The sequence below is a fragment of the Uranotaenia lowii genome, chromosome 1 (genome assembly GCF_029784155.1).
Source record: "Uranotaenia lowii strain MFRU-FL chromosome 1, ASM2978415v1, whole genome shotgun sequence".
Classification (NCBI taxonomy): Eukaryota; Metazoa; Arthropoda; class Insecta; order Diptera; family Culicidae; genus Uranotaenia; species Uranotaenia lowii.
The window spans coordinates 31,857,427-31,877,828 of record NC_073691.1 but is presented as its reverse complement, the minus strand read 5'-3'; the positions used below and the strand labels follow the sequence as shown (position 1 = coordinate 31,877,828).

The following is a 20,402-nucleotide window of genomic DNA, read 5'->3' as shown; positions in this document are numbered from 1 at the left end:
ATGATAAAAATAATACAAAAAATGGTAAAAATTAGAAAAATCACAAAAATTTTGAAAAATTATCAAAAATTACAAAAACAACTGAAATAACAAACTTTTGTCATTCTGTAATTTTTGCTATTTTCATACCCGGTTTCTAAGTTTTTCGTTGTTTGTAATGTTTGTAATTTTGACATTTTTTGTTAAAGTATTTTTTGAAATTTTTGCCTTTTCCGTCATAATTGTCTATTTTATGTTTTTTTTTTTGTCTTATTTGTTATTTTTGTAATTTGTGTCGTCTTATACAAAAATCTGTGTGATTTGTCATTTTAATTATTTTGAGTTCTATATTTGAGCTTTTAAATGATTTTTAGGACAACCCTAGTGGAAAACTAATGGTTCAACAATATTGCAGATCCAACAATATTGCAAAAGTAAAATAATGATAATTACAACAGAAAAGACAAAATTAAAAAAAAAATGAGAACAAAATGATTAAAATTAGAAAATAGAAAAACCAAGCGAAAACGATTATAAAAATTTAAATCATGAAAATAGTATTAAAAATTAGAAAAATCACAAAAATTTGTAAGGAATGTATGAAAATTATTATTATTAAATTACAAACATTACAAAAATTACTAAAACAACTGGAATAACAAACTTTTGTCATTCTGTAATTTTGGTTTTTTTCCCTAACTGGTTTCTAAGTTTTTCGTTTTTTTTCGTAATTTTGCATTTTTGTCATTTTTGTTATAGTAATTTTTGTCATTTCCATCATAATTGACTTTTTTATCTGTTATTTTTTTCATTTTGGTTATTTTATACAAAAATCTGTATTATTTGTCATTTTAATTGTTTTGAATTCTATTTTTTAGCTTTTTAATTATTTTTAAGCACAACCCTAGTAGAAACATAATGATACACCATAGTGAAAAACTAAGCGCAAATGATTCATATCTTACAAATGTTTAAATTGTAGTTTGGACCTAGATTTTATTGGCCAATTCTTAAACATTCTGTTTAAATACAATGGAGTTCCGAAAAACAGCGAAGTCTCAGAAAGTCGTCGAACATTTTCGTTGAACATAAAATTTTCGATTTTCCAATTTTACTTAACTCTCCTTAACTATTGATAGGTCATTTTTGAGGGTCAAAGAATTAAAAAAAAAACACCACAAATTAAAACCGTTAAGCTCAAACTTTGCACAAATAAATTCCTTGGGCCAATCCACTAAATGTTTGTGTTCGGCTTTCAAAATTTCCCATTGCCACCCTTCGGTGTAGCATGTAAAGAAGTATAAAATTAGGGTTGCAATGGATGTATGGAAAAAAAACACCAAGATCTAATTTTGAAAATCGATCATATTCATTTTGTAGATTGGCCCAAACAACTGACCACTGCAAAATTTCAGCAAAATGGGACTTGATTTAGGAGTGCAGCAAAGCGCTCAAAGCTTCGGTTTTTTGCCCCTCAAAAATCCCCGAAGAGGGACCAAAGGAAATCGGAAAAATCTAAATTTTAATTTTGAGATACCTAATGACTTAAAAATGCATATAACTCCGAGATCTGGTGATATCTTGAAAAAATTTTGACCAAAAATCGACTTTCTGGGATGGTTTTTCCGAAAAACCGGCCGTTTCTCCAAAAACCGACTAAGTCCAGAAAGTCCATTTTTTTTTCAAACATTTTTTTCGAGATAACATCAGATCTCGACATTTTATGCATGTTTAAATCAATAGGTATCTCAACATTAAAGTTTAGATTTTTCCGATTTGTATCCCGATTTGTATGTAAACCGATGGTATCAAAATTAAAATTTCAATTTTCCATATTTTCCAGGGTTAATTAATTTTGAGGGTCGAAAAACTTGAGCGCTTTGAGGCACCCCTTAATCGAGTCAGAGTGAGATGAAATTTTGCTCAGGTCGTTTTTTTTTGGGCCAATTTTCAAAATGTATATGGTCGGTTCTCGAAATTCGACATATCCCATTTTGCTGCCACCCTAATAAACATTAGGGTGTGTCGAACTACAACTTTTCTGAAATATAAAATACCCTGTACTTAGTCTAAAAAAAATTGCTTTATGGTCAAAACGAACGATAGAGTTTTTGCAGATTTTATAAATTACATTTAGGTAGCCGGGTTTTGATTTGAAATTGTGCATTGAAAGCCGAAAAAAATTGTTCGGAAAATGTTGGTTTTTCTTGAATATTTTGTTCTCACGCAATGCAAATGGAATTCCAACATATAAGCGGTAGGAGTAGCGCATTATTTTTTCATGAAAAGAAACTAGCAACACTAATAAATTGCCGTCAAATTTTAAGAATTATTATTTTAACAAGAAGTAATTGATTTTTTAGCCAGCGAAAAAAATTCCTTCAAAGAATTTATAGGTTGACACCAAAAAGACAGAAGGTTCGGTTCTACAGAAGAGAGAAAAATGATGTTGATTTTCCAGAACAAAATACTTAATTTTCCATAGGTACATAGCCAAGAATTAAAATTTACTCACTATTGAAAAAAATCTTGAATAAATTTTGAAGTTAAACATTGTGTTTTAGACCCCGGCATTGAGAAATTTTAAAATGACCACAAATCGACTCAGCCTAATACTACAGCTTATCATTCCGGAATATCTACGCAAGATTGTATAACATTCAAATTTGATAGAAAGAACTTCCGACTGGTAGATAAACGATACCAATGCATGACATTTACTTTTCTGCCATTGCACGGAAATAGATGTAAGCATGAAGGTACTCCAACAACGGTTTGAGAACAAACATAATTCCATTAAAAACACAGGTAATGAATTGTCTGAGAAACTCCAACCTCACCCCGAGTCCCATTTCAATTGGTATTTACCTCTTCATCTTCCACATTCGACGGCTTGTCTTCGGCTCCCATCAATGCCTCTTCTTGGCAATACTCCTTGTATCGTTACCTTGTATCACTCACTCAACAACTTAGCAGCGAAAAACAAAACCCAAAGACACACCAAATCGATATCGTGAAAAAAGATTTCCACGCGCTTTTCACCTGCTCACCAGCTGCAGCAGTTCCTTTTTAGATGTCTCGAATGCAATTGTGAACGGAATCCGATTTATTTGGTTTTTTTCGGGGATTCCTCGATTAAACTTTGAACTACCAACAACACTAACACAAACAAATGTCAAAAGAAAAACTTAATAGTAAGGACCTTGGGGCCAAACTCCACGGTCGTGACCTCGTCGTTCACGTAGACGGAATGCGATTTAAGTTTTCGCAAAAGCCGAAAAATCGGACTACCATTCCGCGGCGATAGCGTGATACCGTGCGATTGGCGAAATCTGGCAGAAACGGATTGGAAGATTCTCTGTATCGGTATTTGGCTTTGATGGACTTCAGAACGATAGAAGCAACACTCAATTCGGTTGTTCTGAAACATTTTTTTCTGTACGTTCGTATTAATTTTTTAGTAGGTTTTAATAAATCAAAATTGATAGAAGAAACTTGATATATAACTGGAAACTCGACTCCATGTTATTGTTATGGCATGCAGAATTTCCAAGAGACCGTTATTCTTTCTGTGTTATCTTACTGACTAACGGGTAAGACTACACCCACAAATCAGAATTTACTCCAATAATGAGCTTCCTTGGGGGTGAAATTATCGGCATAAGATTATATGCCGCACCGGCATTAACAAGCTTTCTCATCGCTGGCATTGTACTCCCAGCGTGATAGCATTGCATTTGTCTGAAATAAACCAAATAAAACAACTTCCATCTGTACCGTTGAGCCGTCAACACGTACGCTGGAGCATCGTATCGTTGCTGTGTACCTGCAGGAACATTTTACATTATTTATTTTTTCCTTACCTGTATTTCAATCAGCACTTTTCAGTGCTAAAATTATTTTCATTTTCTTTTATTCATATTTTCTCTTTTCTTTCCAGCATGGGGAAGTCTTCGGCCGGCTCAAGGGCCGGAAGAAAACGGATTGCTGAACCTAATCCAGGGCCATCTGCCAAAAAAGTTGAAATTTCCAATTCATTCGATGTCCTTCATAACATCGGTGATGAGGAAATATTCATATTTAATTCTGATAAGAGTACTAAGAAACCTTCTTCTTCTTCTTATACTCTTAAAAACGAAAAGGTTTCACCAATTACGGTCACGATTCCTGACTTCAATGCCTTTCGAAAAGAAATCGTCACTTCCGTCAAGGATGTGAAGATTTCTTTTCAGATCGGTCGAAGGGGAACTGCTCGTATATTGGCGGAATCTTTTAATGATTTTCAAAAAATTTTAAATTATTTGAATAATAAAAAACACCAATTTTTTACGTACGACACTAGAGGTGATCGTCCCTTTAAAGTTGTACTTCGTGGTCTCACCGGCGATCAGACACCGGATGAGATCACAAATGAATTAAATTCTTTGTTAGGTTTTTCTCCATTTCAAGTAATTCAAATGAGGAAAAGAACCAACACGAATAATACCAGTAGTGTTGGTTTTGCTCCTGAACTTTATTTGATCCATTTTAAAAAGGATCAGGTTAATAATTTGAAAATTTGGGAAAAGGCTCGTCTTATGTTTCATTGTCGAGTAAAATTTGAACCTTTTCGTAAATCCCATACCAATTTTTTACAAAATATTACGCAGTGTCGTCGTTGTCAAGCTTTTTGTCATGGCACTAAAAATTGTAGAATGAATGCCAGATGCATGTTTTGCGGCTCATTCGATCATGAAAAATCTAAATGCCTTTTTGGTGGTGATAAGCCAAAAACAGAATTTTTTAAGTGTGCGAATTGCGCAGGTAATCATTCCTCGAATTCTCTAGATTGTCCCGTTAGGGCAAAAATTGTTGCTTCTAGGAAAAACCCCAAAGTTTCCAGAAAAGTTTCTTCTCCTCCTTCCTCTTTTTCGTCTACACACGTCAGACCGGCAAACAACCTGCCTGTTCGCAGTCAGCCTCGGCCTACATTGGAATCACGGCTGGGTAATACCCGAAGTGATTTTAATGTTACCTGGGCTGATTCTGCGCCACAGACTCGTTGTTTATCGTTCTCAGAGGTGGTTGAAAATGGGTTGCCCTCTTCAGGTTTAACTAATAAAAATGGGAAAAAACCAAGTCTCAACGTTCATGCGAAGGCTTGGGAAAATCCCCGAAATTCAAATACTTTTTCTTCTCCTTCCTCTTCTGATTCTAACAATTTTGTTGATTTGGGTGAGATTACTGAGGAAAAATTAAAATTTTTGCATCAAAATTTAATGGAAATGATGCAACTTATGTTGAAAGCAAATTCAATGTTTGAAGCTTTCCAAACTTCTTTTAATTATGCTAACAAAATTATTATGACTTTACGATTCCCTCATGGATCCAAATAGATGTTTAAATATTATGAATTGGAACGCTAGATCTTTGCTGGCTAACCAAGACGAGTTCTTTTTATTTTTGAAAACTCAAAACATACATATTGCTACCATCACTGAAACTTTTTTAAAGCCAGACAATAACTTGAAAAGAAATGCTTTCTTTAAAATTTTACGAAATGATCGACTTGATCGACAAGGTGGGGGTGTAGCTATTGTCATCAATAGTCGTCTCAAATTTAGACTTCTTCCTTCTTTCAATACAAAAGTCTTAGAAACAATTGGAATTGAATTAGAAACTTCTATGGGGAAAATTATAATTGATGCCGCATATTTGCCTTTTCAATGTAGCGGTGAACAGAAAAATTTTTTGAAGGGAGATTTACAAAAACTCACTAGAAATAAATCTAATTTTTTTATTATTGGTGACTTTAATGCAAAACACCGATCTTGGAATAATATTTCATCAAATTCAAATGGGAATATTTTGTTTAATGACTGCTCTGCAGGTTATTATACTGTTGAATATCCTAATGGGCATACTTGTTTCTCTTCGATTAGAAATCCTTCCACAATTGATTTGGTTCTAACGGATTTAGGCGAGCATTGTAGTCAATTAGTTACTCATGCGGACCTCGATTCAGACCACCTTCCAGTAACATTTTCTTTATCCCAAAGTCCCATTGAAAACCCTTTAAAATCAACTTTTAATTTTCAAAAGGCTAACTGGGAGCGATATATGAATTTTATTGAACGTAATTTAGATGAAAACGTTCCATTGAATTCAATAGAAGATATTGATTTGGCTGTAGAAAATTTGACAACTTCAATAGTCAATGCTAGAGCCGCTTCAATACCTAAAGTTAAACATAAATTTAATCAACCTTTAATTGATGATGATTCGAAAAACATTCGTCGACGCCAATTTCAACGAACTAGGGATCCTTATTTGAAATTAATTTATTGCGACCTTCAAAAAGAGATCAAACGTCGTTTAAATTTCATTCGTAATGAAAATTTTGCTAAAGCAGTAGAGGACATAAAACCCTACTCAAAGCCATTTTGGAAATTAACTAAAATTCTAAAAAAGCCCCAGAAGCCAATTCCTACTTTGAAAGATGGGGATAAACTTCTTTTAACTAATTCAGAAAAAGCTCAAAAATTAGCCCAACAATTTGAGTCTGCTCATGATTTTAATTTAAACGTTGTAAGTCCAATTGATGCTCAAATTTCCCTAGAATTTGATGATATTCTTTCTAAGCAAATTGTGTTTGAAAGTTCTTGTGAGACAAATATTGTTGAACTTAAATTGATTTTCAAAAAATTTAAAAATATGAAAGCCCCGGGGGAAGATGGGATTTTCTATATTCTTATTAAAAAGTTGCCTGAAAGCACTTTAAATTTTTTAGTTAAAATCTTCAATAAATGTTTTCACTTGGCTTATTTTCCCAATAAATGGAAAAATGCCAAAGTAACTCCAATTTGGAAACCTGGAAAAAGTGCTTCAGAGCCTTCAAGTTATCGACCAATTAGTTTGCTTCCTTCTTTAAGTAAACTATTTGAGAGAGTTATTTTGAATAGAATGATGATTCACATTAATCAGAATTCTATTTTCCCTGATGAACAATTTGGTTTTCGTCATGGACATTCTACTACACATCAACTTTTGAGTGTAACTAATATGATTAACGCTAGCAAATCTGAAGGTTATTCAACTGGTGTTGCTTTTCTTGATATTGAAAAAGCTTTTGACAGTGTTTGGCACAAAGGTTTAGTAGCTAAATTAGCTCGATTTGATTTTCCTGTACATCTCACCAAAATTATTCAAAATTATTTGACTAGCCGAACTTTGCAAGTAAGCTATCAAAATTCATGCTCTGAAACGATACCCATTAGAGCTGGTGTCCCTCAGGGTAGTATACTTGGGCCTATTTTATACAATATTTTTACTTCTGATCTTCCTGATGTCCCAGAAGGAAAAGGTAGAAGATTATTTGCTGACGATACTTTGCTTTCAGCCAAAGGTCGAAATTTACGGGTGGTACGCAGTAGATTGCAACAAAATTTAAATTCCTTTTTGAATTATTTGAAAATGTGGAAAATTTCTCCTAACGCTTCCAAAACTCAACTTATTTTATTTCCCCATAAGCCAAGAGCAAATTTTTTAAAACCTAATGAAAATCATTCCATAACTTTTAATGGGGTTTCTTTAGAATGGTCTGATCACGTGAAGTACTTGGGACTCACACTTGATCGGAATCTTTCTTTTAAGAATCACATTGAAGATATTCAATCTAAATGTAATAAATACACTAAATCTCTTTATTCTCTCATCAACAGGAAATCCCGACTTTGCCTGAAGAATAAGATGCTTATTTACAAGCAAGTCTTCCGACCAGCGATAATGTATGCAGTTCCGATTTGGTCTAGCTGCTGCGCAACGAGGAAGAAAGCCATCCAGAGGTTTAAGAACAAGGTTCTGAAAATGATTTTGCGGCTTCCACCTTGGCACAGCACCGAAGATCTTCATGGGATTGCAGGCATTGAATCTATCGAAGAGATGGCCAACAAAATCATCTCCAACTTCAGAGGCAAATCGATGCAGTCTTCCATCGCAGAGATTCGCTCTCTCTTTAGTTTAATTTTAGGATAGCTTTAGTTTTTAGTTTAAAATATTTTTTTTTTCACTACAGGATGTTCTCCTTTATAAAAATGCTTGATTAGGCTCAGCAAATTTAAGTCGAATAAATAAATTTTAGTGATTATTAAACTATAGGGCCCTGAAAGTTCATTATTGAACTGAACACCTAATTTAATGTATTAATGTAATATAAATGTAATGATGAATTGGTACTAATAAAGATATATTTAAAAAAAAAACCAAAAAAACAAACCGGCAAAGAACCACCGCACAGTGATCCAGAAATGAAATTTAGCAGAAAACAGTTAGTATCGTCTTCCCCTTAAGTTTGATGCATTTGATGTCATATATAAACTTTTTCAACAACTAATGGCGGTCATTCTGACTCAGTCTTGGTTGAGCTCTTACCGCGAACGGTCGTTTTTTTTTCTCGTCTTGCTGTGTCGACGATGTGGTGAATGCTTTTGTTGGGCGGAGACGCGGACGGATTTTCCAGTGAAAAAATTGAAGCGTATTTTGTAGAACGTAAAACTTCGATAGTGAATTTAAAAGTGAAAGAATGGAAATTCTTCGAATTTTTTTTTCTGCTAGGGGGAAACTAAGTGGTTTTTCGGGTTAGCACTCTGAATACGATGCAATTGTGAAGTGTAAAACGTATTGGGTGTATGGATTTTGTGTGGATCTAGCTCTAATCTTTTGAGTGTGAGAGGACTAATAATTTAAGGTATGTTGCGAAAAATCGAAGAAAATCGAAATTCCGCACGATGGATCCTGTCCCAACAAGTTTTGCAGAGAAAATGGCAGCGAGAAACACGAGATGAAAGCTGGAATGCAAAATCGGTGAGGAAGCTCTAATTATCAGTTTGTGTTCTAGAAATTACAATGAGATTATACACATCCAAAGTACGTCTAAAACTTTATTTTATTTTACCACAAGTCATTCTTTTTAGTATAACTGCGTACAAGCGCGAATCAACGCTATTCAAACTAGAGAAGAACAAGTAGAGCGTTTTTTTTTTCATTGTGCTTTCTAAATGTTGCACCAATTTGCTAACAATGTAGGAAAACTTTTGCTCACATTTTTTTCTGTGTTCCATCGTATGTCAAACAAAATGAGAGCAAATTTGGCTATTGGGGCGTAATTGTAAAATTTGCTTAAATTTTGCCATAAAAGTCAACTTGGGATATATCTAAATATCGCAGAGACAGTTGTTTGTATGAACGACCTTTCTTCTAAGTTTTGTCTCAGAATTTGATATCGTAATTGAATAGGTTGTCTCACAAAATCTTCGTGTATCGATAATTTAATAATTATGAGGACGACCCATTGACCCGCAATTCGAACCAGAAGACCGATGGATTATCTCCTTTGTTGATTTTAACATCGTTCCGCTTATTTTTCACGACAATATCGCATAAACAAAGAACGGGTATCGACTTCTGCCTTAGACTTTCAAATTTTCCACAATTCGTGTTCAAAATTATCTGATCGAAGACAATGACTTTCGTTGTACGTTAATTCGATTCCATCCAAAGTTCTACCAACGCACGGTATTTCTTGCTCGTTCAAATACTGAGGACTGGGAAGAAGGCGCACTGCAATTTTCGTGAAACTCGCGAAGCCTCTTCCCTCCTGAGGGAGGGAGCGCAGACGTTGCTGCACGTGCAATGACAAGTTATTATCCAGCAGCAAACGGTTGTGGTCGTCGTCGTGATGCGCCAGTCAAATCGTTTCCAGCTATTCTAGCTTCTATGGCTGTAGGACAAGCTAGTAGGGCACTTTCGAGACGAACGATAGGCACTACACCTGCAGGTTGTTTGTCTCTGGGAAGGGAGGCGCAAACCGAAAACTACCCCAGGCGTAACAATATAATTAGTGATAAAATGTTTCACGATGCAACACGCTAACGAACTCGGCGACAAACTCACGAAACTTTTCGCGGAACAGCACGAAGAAAAAATTCAGTAGGGCTACTAATTCTATTAGACCGAACCAGATGACCGGAATCGACCTTGCGATCTGGAACTGTGGAGACTGTTATAATTTTTCAAAATAAAAAAAAACTTCGCCCGGACACGTTTTCGCGGGGTGACTCGGTTCAACTGAGCATTGGTTGGATTTTTGTTACAGAAAGATCCTCGAATCAGAACATTTGAACGCCCTTTTTCGGCGGACGTCATCAGCCGGGATCAGTTGGTATTAGTGAAGAAAAACGCTTGGGTCGCTCTTTTGGATTATTGGGAGGAAAAATGAGGAAAATTTTATAATATGTATCTATTGCGTTCGAGAGGGAGATTGATTTTTTTTTATTTTCTGGGAATCTCGATTCGAACCAGCAAAACAAAATTACGCTTGCGCGCTCTCATCAACCACTTGAATTAAAATTGCCCAAAAGTCTCATTGTGTGTGGCCATGGCGCTGCTCAGAATGCTGAGATTTGAACGAGGTTTTCCTTTCGCTCATTTTTTCCGACTTTGACTGTGACCTAGATTTAGAAACAGAAGTGTCTGCGTGAAAAAGCGCGTTGAATGACCTTGTGTGTTGACATTGAAAAAAAAACTTATCGATACTAGACCAAAATTGAGCACTGATTTTCCACAAAAATGATCGAAGAGAAAAATTGTGGCCCCAGAGAGTAATAAAAAAGGGATTTAATTAATTCGAAGTTCAGAATATGATTGAAGTTTCTATAATCAGAACTCGAATCAGTTCAAAATAAGATTTCTTAAACTTATAACTCAGATTGAAATTTTAAACCCTCTGGGTTGAGCTGTATTATTTTTTAAGGGATTTTAACCCCCCATGGATTATCAATCCCTAATTAAGCTGTGTTAAACTCCGTGAGAGATAATAACAGTTTTTCTTCATCAATCTTCTTGAAACTTGTTTTGTTTGACTTGTTTGTTAAAGTAGTCGGATGACCACCATCCATCCATCCAAGGAAGAGCCATGACTTAATTTTTTCCATCCAAACAACCAGCAAGCAAACTACTCACCAATGTCGGGTGTAACGCTCATCATTCAATAAAAAAAATCAACAAACATCCCATTGTCAGTAAACAAACCGGTGAAACGACGACGATTTGCTTATCAGTATACTAGCGGAGTGGATTCTAGGAACTGTCCTCGAAAAAAGTGCAACATTTTGTTTTGTGAATGACTTTTTATAGCGTCTATGGAAATTTACGAAACCTCTAGCAAACCTAGCTTGAAATGTAAATTTTACATATGCAAAATTCGGTGACAATTTATAAAGATGTTTTTAAAGTTATTAAAGTTTCTCAATAATAAGAACATTGCCAAAAAAATTGTAGTAGTAAAAAAATCAGGAAATACAGATAGATCCCAAAACAGATAATCATCAACTTTTTAACCATGCTCCATGAGGTGAAGTCGTTCAAGAAGACATTAAGCTGAAAGTGGAATAAAATCGGAGATGATCAACAAACAGTGTTGAAGTTTTTTCGAGTACAGTCCCTACTTAGTGCAATGCAGTGCAGCCCAGAATGCGACTTTCCTGTTCTTCTAATCAAACAAGTTACGGACGTAGCTGCCTGCTACCTTCGAATAGACATAATAACAAGAACGCATCATCACAAATACAGTGACGTTGCTCTTGATCACGTTTTGGGTTCACGCATCTAAATGAGGTTCAAAATTTAAAAAAAAACTGCAGGATCTTATGGACAAAATTATTTAAATTTGTTAGGAACAGTGTAATACCGTCTTAGTAGCTTAAATTCAATTTCCAGCTACTCATACTTGATACGAAACGATGGTAAGAATTCAAGAAACGCCTTTTTACGACCGACATTCCGTTTGAAAAGCGATTCATTCCTTGTTTCTACAAGTCGTAAACTTGGGTTTATGTAACAGAAATTCTCTGAAGCTTTCGCCTACAGGTGTGACTTGTTTATTTAAAGTTGACTTTATACAAAATAACAACCGGGAAGAGTGTAACTGAGAAAAAAATCCACTTGAAACTCTATTAAACTTAATTTTTTTTTCTAAATTTGGTTAATTTTAAAAATTCTGATAAACAGTGTATGGCCACAGTTTGTTAGTCATAAGGCCGGAGCAAACATTTTATACTTCGTATGCCACTTGAAGCTGAACTGCAGTTAGAATTCCGCGAAACGGATATTGAATTAGCAATGATAAAATTGGCTTGAGAAAAGTCGTTACATTTTGCCTATTTAACCCTTTTAATACCGAAAGACCATATATCGTTTTAGCTGGCGGGCCATGCGCGATCCTATGGGGGGGGGAGTGATCGAGGTGATAAAACCGTCACAAAATATACGAAAACTTTCAGAAATTCATAATTTCATAATTTTAATTTCGGTTCCCATTTATATGTTTCCGAATATAAAATGTTGCAGACACGTGTCCGGGCCGGGCAAATCCGGACTATTTCGTCTAAACCCTACAAAATCCGAGCATTTGATTTCAAAAAATTCCGTCCAAAAATCCGGGAGATATTTGGGCAAATTTTTTCAAAACCCAGGTATAACCCTTCAAAAAAAGAAGAAACATCTTTTTTTTTGTCTTGACACATAAGCCGATTATAAATCGTATTTTGAGCTTCTAGAAAACCATTATGGTAATTTTAATAAAATTTGCTCAAAACTTTCGTATCTGGATGCAAAATTAAAACGATTAATAACTTAATTGGTTTTTTTTATATTTTATCAAAAAAAGGACGAAATCCGGACTTTTTACAACAAAATCCAGGCAACTATGCCGAATCGGGCCTTTCCTAGATTTTGTGTAACATATTCGGGCAAGCCCGAAAAAAACCGAGCAATCTGAGTTTGCAGTCAAGAAGGGATAATAAGTTTTAAATACTAACGCTAGTTTAATATCAAGAAATAAGTAATTTGACGATAGACATTTATATTCAGCTCCAGAATTCAAAATACTGATGAAGTTTTTTAAATGAGCCAGAACAAATGGTATAGACGAAGGCCAGCAAATTGTAAGATGTATTTTAAAATATTAAAGCGTAGGATTCAATTTTCAAAATATAATTTTAGTGTATGCGTTTAGAGTATGCTCGAAACGTCTGGACAACTGGTAAAAACGTTTTTATTTTCTAAAACTCACCGAAAAACGTCGATTAGATAACATAGAATTCAAAATAATCACTCACAATAATAATTTAAACTACCCCATTATCAGTCGACTATTTGTCTCGGTAACGAAGCAATTGCTCGAAGATCTTAGAGTGAATTTTGAGCACAATTGATCGGGTCACGATGAGCTCTTTCTGCCGTAGAATCTTGCAGCGAATTTAATTCGATGAAGTCATCTGAAATAGATGAATAAGTGATCAACTCGGCAAAATTAAACTTTATAAGTAAAATGCCTTAATAAACAAATTATAGAGCCACAGCTTGACTAGTTTATATCTGATGATTTAGCCTATTGGTTAGGTGTCGGAGAGGTAATCATTTACCATTCATGATTGATTATGTTTATTGTTGCATGTAAGGATAGTAGCCAAAGTTGCCGAAATCACAGAAATATCTGTAATTACACAGAATTTCGAGCAAATTTTCATCACAGAATCTCGGTCACAGAACACAGAATTTTGGAAAATTCACAGATTTCACAGAATTTTTGAATTTTAAATGGATTTCCAAAACCATAATTTTTTGGCCAATATAAAATTAAAAAAAAAATATCACCTCGACCAGGAATCGAACTCGAGTCTTTTGATTACCTCTCCGACACCTAATCAATAGGCCAAATCGTCAGATTAAATAAGTCAAGTTGTAGCTCTATAATTCAGTTGACTTCATCGAGTTGAATTCGCTGCTAGATTCTACGGCCGATAATGTTCATCGTGCCCCGATTAATGGTGCTTATACTGCCCCAGTGGAGACTACAGTGACTGATTTTCAGCTTTTGGCAAAAAATGCATTTTAAAACGTTTTTATCAATTATATCACAGCTCCCGGTAAACCATTTAGCGGTATTCGTTTTGGCGGTATGACATTTCGCATAAGAACCTGTTTGGCGGTTTGTAACACTTGGCGGTTCCTCATTTGGCATATGGCCCTTTTGTCGGTTTGCCATTCAGCGGTTTTATAACAAATGTGTCAGCTAGCGGGTTCAGCGGTGTTGAAACTCCCCTATATATGGCTCAGGGTCGGCTTAAGCTACAGACGATTCGGCTAGCCAAGAAAACACTTTGTATGCTTCGAAACCTCCCACGTTTTATTCCGATTCAGTCAACTTATAATTGGGTCATGTGCACACTAGGGACTACGTCCCACCCCCTTATGCTATCTCCTACCTCGTGACACGTAGTGATTGCACCACCTTGTGTCTCACCTTCCTGGGTGGACCAGCCTATCTGCTCCGCAACAGCGATGCCACTCGGTGATAGATACGGACGCCGACGGTTTGTTCCCCACACGAACTAGTTTGGCTTCGGGTTGTAGGTTCCCACGCTAGCGGTCGAATTTGAGTGTAATTCGGAAGCCTCGGGCGGGACGGCTCACCACGGTGGATTGCAAAGGCGGGTCCTTGGCACTCTCGACGTTCGGTAGATTGTGGACCGATGCGTCTATGGCTCGTGTGTTGACTTAGTAAGTATCGCTGCGGTGTGCGTGTGATTGCGACCTGCAGCGATGGCGGTTTCTAGGCAACAAAAAGCCGAACTACGGATCAAGGTAAAACCTCGGGGTCCTGTTAGGAAATCGGAATGGAGTTTGAATATGGCGTTGACGAACGGTGATCACTGTTGCTACGGGGCATAACCTGGATATCCTATTAAACTTGCACTTCCGAAATTTGAATAATTTCACTACAAGTACATACATAACTTGCGCCTTTATGTGCTGGCGTTTTGGCTTGTCGTAACGAAATAGTGAATAAGTCTATTTTTCGGTATGGATAGTTGTCAACTAAGTCACTTCGCGGTCTGTTTGAAATGTTCAAAAGTCCGGCCTAGAAACATGGATCAGACTTACGAGGATCGTCCCTAGCTTTGGGTAATCCTAGAAACACGGGGCTTTCGTTGGTATTTCAGGAAGCCTAGAAAAAACGTCTTAGAAACCAGTGTTCTGAATATCACTCATTTTCAATGAATGTTTCTGATTGCACTTCGCACCTGAACGTACAGCGGTCGGGTTTCGTTATTGATTGCTACTGGACCTACCCGATCATCGATCGTTCAATTCATCGCTAAAATACAGATCACCTCGCACGATGCTTGCTGTCAAAACAGTGCAGCACCATCATCAAATTGGAATATCACCAATGCGCAATGCATATGGCGAATCTTGTTGGTCTTCGATCAGGAGTGAATGGATCAGGCAGTGAGTGAATGATACATGAAGCCGATCATTAGCGTATTTTGTTTGATTTGATATAAAGCAAATTAATAAATTTATTTGTTGTTATAACGTTTTTTAACATCAGTATGATCAAAATCAAATTGCAGTTGTGTTTGTGAGGGAAAGATGTTCACTTTCGCCGTGTTTTTCAATTTTTACAAGTTCTCTTATTAAAATGTCGTACGTCACGTTAAAACTACTGAGAATTTATGGTGTCCCGCACAACTGTTTGATTTTTCTCGTCCTGCAAAAAATAATTTTGAATTTCATATAATTCAGGCAGATACTGAGTGAGCTACATTCAGAATGGATCAGTTTGTATCTCACTCATCTCCGATATGCGATGTTTGCTGAACCGATGATTCTGAATGATGCGACTCGGTTTGCATAGCTGATAGGAGCGCTGATCGAGATTGCATACCAGCCAGGCGAAGCAGTAGCGAGAGGCGCTATCCCATTATACAATCGGAATGTTTCCAACAGGAAACGCATCCTGAGTGTTTGTTTTGATTGATTTTCGGACCATTGTTAGAAACATAAAGGATTATACGGTCAAAATTTGGTCAAGGGAGAACGCGTGTAAATCGGTGAAATCGTTCATTTAAAAAATCAAATTAAATTTCTTTTTCAAGTTTAATTATAGTATAAAAATCAGGAAAAATATTCAGTTAGGCTTCCGCTTTTCCAAATCCGAATTTCCGGGCCTTACGCTTAGCCCCTGCCATCAGATTTTGTACAGCCACCTTGTCCACCTTCTTCGTCGCAGAAAGCCAGATTGCCTTGAACTGCTGCTCGTCCTTCGCAGTTTTTTTTTGTCTTATTTAGGTTCCGCTTGACAATAGCCCAGTATTTCTCAATTGGGCGGAGCTCTGGCGTGTTGTGAGGGTTCTTGTCCTTGGGAACCACGTTGTTGGCGGCGTACCACCCCATGGCCTTTTTACCGTAATGGCAAGATGCCAAATCCGGCCAAAACAGTAAATTTTTTGGTTGACAGTCCCGGGAGCTAAGAAAATGCTGCTTTTCAAGCCACAGGTACAGATGGCTTGCCAAACCAGATATTTCTTCGCGAACTTTGACATTTTCATGTGCTTGAAAATATCTGCTACCTTTCCCCTTCCTTTTGCCGTATAAAACTCATGTCCCGGAAGCTGCTTGTAGTCGGCTTTGACGTAGGTTTCGTCGTCCATTACCACGCAGTCAAACTTCGTCAGCATCGTCTTGTACAGCCTCCGGGATTGCGCTTAGGCCGTCGTATTTTGTTTATCATCGCGATTTGAAGTCACTACCTTCTTGTAAAGCGATAGTCCGGCTCGTTTTTTGGCTCGATGCACGGTTGTAGACGATACACCCAGCTTATTTGCGGCATCTCGGAGAGAGAGGTTAGGGTTTCGCTTGAAACTGCCGGCAGCTCTCTTTGTCGTCCCAGCGGCTTCCGGTTTTTGATTTCCCCCCGATCCATACTTCCTGGCTGTCGACAAACGTTCCCCAAACACTTTAATTACATTTGTAACGATTGATTTGGCAACTTTTAGCGATTTTGCCAGCTTTGCGTGCGAATAGCTCGGATTTTTGCGATGCGCGAGCAAAATTTTGATACGCTGCTCTTCTTCCTTGGACGGCATTTTGACAACTGAGGAGTGAATTCCAAAATCAAAATAGGAACAACATTCTACACATACACCCCTTCAAAATGAGGGGTGTTCAGGTTTTTTGAATGCAAATTTGAAAGAAATACATTAAGTTGATATTGACAAAATTTTGACCGTATTACCCTTTAAATCAGAGCTTAGAGGCCGCCTCCTCACGCTGCGCGTTCGAACTATGAATGATGTACGGTCCTTTGCTTTACGTTTCGAAACCACACACTCGAAACCAGAATAAATATTTGGGTACAACATTTGTTCGATATATATCTGATCAAATATCTTACCGCATAATGTTGCATATTGCCAAAAAGACAAATCGCAAAATACTCATACCGCAAAAAATAACACCGCCAAACACTATACCGCTGATGTAAAAACCGCGGACAGAGCTACAACCATTTTTATCTACTTTTTCAAGTTTTAACCCGTTAGGAAATAGACTTTTTTAGTATATTAACACGAAACAGTGAAGAAACACACAAACTATAGCTGTTTTCTATGGTTAAATTAGCGTCCTTTTTAAGGTGGCCATTATGCCCTTATTTCCCTTAAATGCTTTATACAAGTATAACCAATCAACAGCAAACAAACAAGTGTTTAGCGTTTAGCGAGTGTAAACATAGCTCCAATTCAAAACAACCACCCACCGAAAAACATTCCAACAGGCGTCAATGGAAACCGTTGTAAGTGTGGGTGTAGTGCATCGCTTCATTGAACACCATTTCGCGAACTACTCCATTCTACCGCTAGTTAGCCCAGCTGCGATAAGCAAATTTTTAGTACAACTTCCAGCAGGGGGAGCAAGGCACAGCTGTTTTGAGACATCTGATGAAATAGTCTCAAATTGAATCTGTTTATGAATTAGGTAAATTGAAATAAAAAAAAATTCAACCAAATACCAACATTTTTCTTCCTGCTTCAAATGTTTGACACGCTAGGTGTTAATTGATCGACCCAATCATCAAATATTTAGGCCATAATGATTTACATATGTCGATGTTTTCTGTAAACAATTTCAAGTTACATTTTTTTTAAATCCAAAGAAACGTGAAGGTATTGATTGACAATTATTTAAAGGAATCCAATAATTCTTCTGGCTTCCATTTATATTTGATTTCAACGTGCCCCTGTAGGTATGCAAATCATGCAAACATGTTTGACAGTTAGTCCGTCCTTGGCATGGCAGCATAAACGTTCAAACACAATCCTTTCTCGAAAGGGGACGAAAATCGTCTCCCCTCATGAATGCAACCAAAACAAACTCTCCTCGGAACCTCTGTTTCCGACCTTGCACGTCGTCGTCACGAGGCACTGCCTGGAAAGATGAACCAAGGACTCGGTGAAGGTTATCGGAAACGTCATCACAACCATTTTTGAGTTTTCTTCATATTTTTTTAGTTTATTTTGAGAGTATCCCACCTATGAATTTAAGACTTATTAGCAAGGCTGACAAATTTCAGTCAATTCCGTTTGATTCGACCAACGTCTAGTAGTCAATGTTATCGAAAGAATATCAGTTATTAGCCATAAAATAATGTTTCTCACCTCCTGACAGTAGGCCACCATTCCGCATAGATTCAGCACTTCCTCCAAGGTGAGCGACGGCATCGCCTTCTTCATATCGAAGCAGGCACACACACGTTGCTAGAATCGGCTTACTTGGACTGGATTACACCTTATCACACACTTTTTTACAGCTCGATTCAATCTAGACTGGTCCAGACTGATGTGGACGTAATCACTTCCGAAAAATCGACCTACTGACAATCAGCCGATAGTCGCGTGCCGACTTTTTTCGTGTTTGAAGGAGGAAGAATAATAAAACAGGAACCCCTCCTATTATTAGTGGCACTGATTAAAATGTAATCAATTTTTCGGGGGCTACTTATTTGTCACTTTTCGGGTCGATAACCGGTGATGACTGGGTTTGGGATGAATACTTTTTGTCGACAATTTTTTTTTCTCTTGTTCCTGACAGAACAACTGATTTCGGATAGCACTTTTCCACGATTTGCGTAATCTTTTTTCTTCCAACAAACACAACACAGACGAACGACGACTGGTCCGGTGTCTCATAAAGATAGATGGGCGGCCTTCTCAAAGTTGCCCGACATCAGAGATAACAAACCGGGACTGATGCATTGTCACGACGTGTATCTTACGATAATTAGAAAAAGTTAAAAAAAAAACCGCACACCTTTAGAGGTGACTTTCGTCGAGGGTGGCTATTAAGATAACCTTTTCTCGCGTTGTGGATGGACGAAATAGTTTTGCGATTGTTCTAGAATTTTGACGCGATTCGAACCGATTCCGATGGCTGACTGAAAGTTGCCTCCAGCGGAACTTTCACCGAGCTGGATGCTCTCTCACTATTACATTTGCCAGCTGATGAACTAGAGGAATTACACCATTCAGGGAAGTGGCTGAGACTATGCACTTACTACTTACTAATCGCCACTTGTTTGTATCAATGATGGACGAGCAATCGGAACAGACTGCAGCAATAGTTGTTAGTTCGGTACCTTTTCGTGTGACTTCCAGTGCTCACAAAAACAGTAGGGATGAGCTACTCACTAACAGGCTGATAATCCGAGCAGAAACAATCCACGACTCTTAAACTGAAGTGACTGAATTGATAATGAATCTGTTGTTGGATTCCACCAAAGCCACTAACCACCAACTTTTTCGAGAGCATTCGCAGTCTGTCAAGTCGAGCGAGAGCTGCTGCTGGAAGCGTGGTTCTAGTAGGGATAAAAGGAAAAAACACATGGGGGGGTGTGAAGGAGCAGCAACAGCAGCTGGGGAAGGGTTTGTTTTGTTGATTTCGCTTTATGAACATGTCATGTGGCGGAGCTGGCTGGAGTTGTTACCGTTCGGTTGCGCAATGAGGGACTGTCGATGGATTTTAACGGTAGTTCTATAGATTATCATGGGGTACAAAGGTACATTAGCAAGGCTTTTTCGAGGTAAGAAAAAATTTTCATGAAAAATTGCCATTTTCAACGCAAAACAAATGGGCAACTTTAAAAATTTAAGTACTGAGGCTGGAGACCTGCGATCTGAGAACTGAGACAAGAGACCTGAACCTGAAACCAGACATCTGCGACTTGAGACCTGGGACCGGGGACATGTTCCAAGAGACGTGAAACCTGATATTTCTATCTTAAACCTAAGACATGAAACATGAGACCTGATAAATGTCCCATGGACGTAAAACCTGAAATTTGAAATATGGGGATTTTTTTTGATTATCAGACAATTTGCGCAGGGGGTCTTCAAATCTTCCCCAAAATTTCAAATTTGGTTTATTTTTAAGATATAAAAACAAAAGAAATTTATTTTTTTTAATTGATCGAGATACATTTGGTTAGATTTTTTTGGTAAGTAAATTTAAATATTTCAATGAAACATAACTTTTTTATTTTACAA

General features: G+C 37.1%; 1 protein-coding gene across 5 annotated transcripts in view; it reads right to left on the bottom strand.

The window, feature by feature from the left end:
• LOC129755749 (calcium-binding mitochondrial carrier protein Aralar1) overlaps nucleotides 1–19,682 on the bottom strand; it is a 50,208-nt gene extending 30,526 nt beyond the window's left edge. The window contains exons 1-2 of one of the 5 annotated variants that reach the window (XM_055752406.1): nucleotides 18,519–19,682; nucleotides 14,283–14,677 (exon numbers count right to left, since the gene is read on the bottom strand). Coding sequence is in view for 3 of the 5 variants with exons in the window: in XM_055752381.1 (XP_055608356.1) it covers nucleotides 18,519–18,593 (75 nt within the window). In the remaining 2 variants the exon portion in view is untranslated. Of the gene's footprint in view, nucleotides 1–2,847; nucleotides 3,132–14,282; nucleotides 14,678–18,518 lie in introns of those variants that run through there. The other 4 variants (XM_055752414.1, XM_055752381.1, XM_055752391.1 and 1 more) reach the window with 4 other exon arrangements.
• Nucleotides 19,683–20,402: the final 720 nt, after the last annotated feature.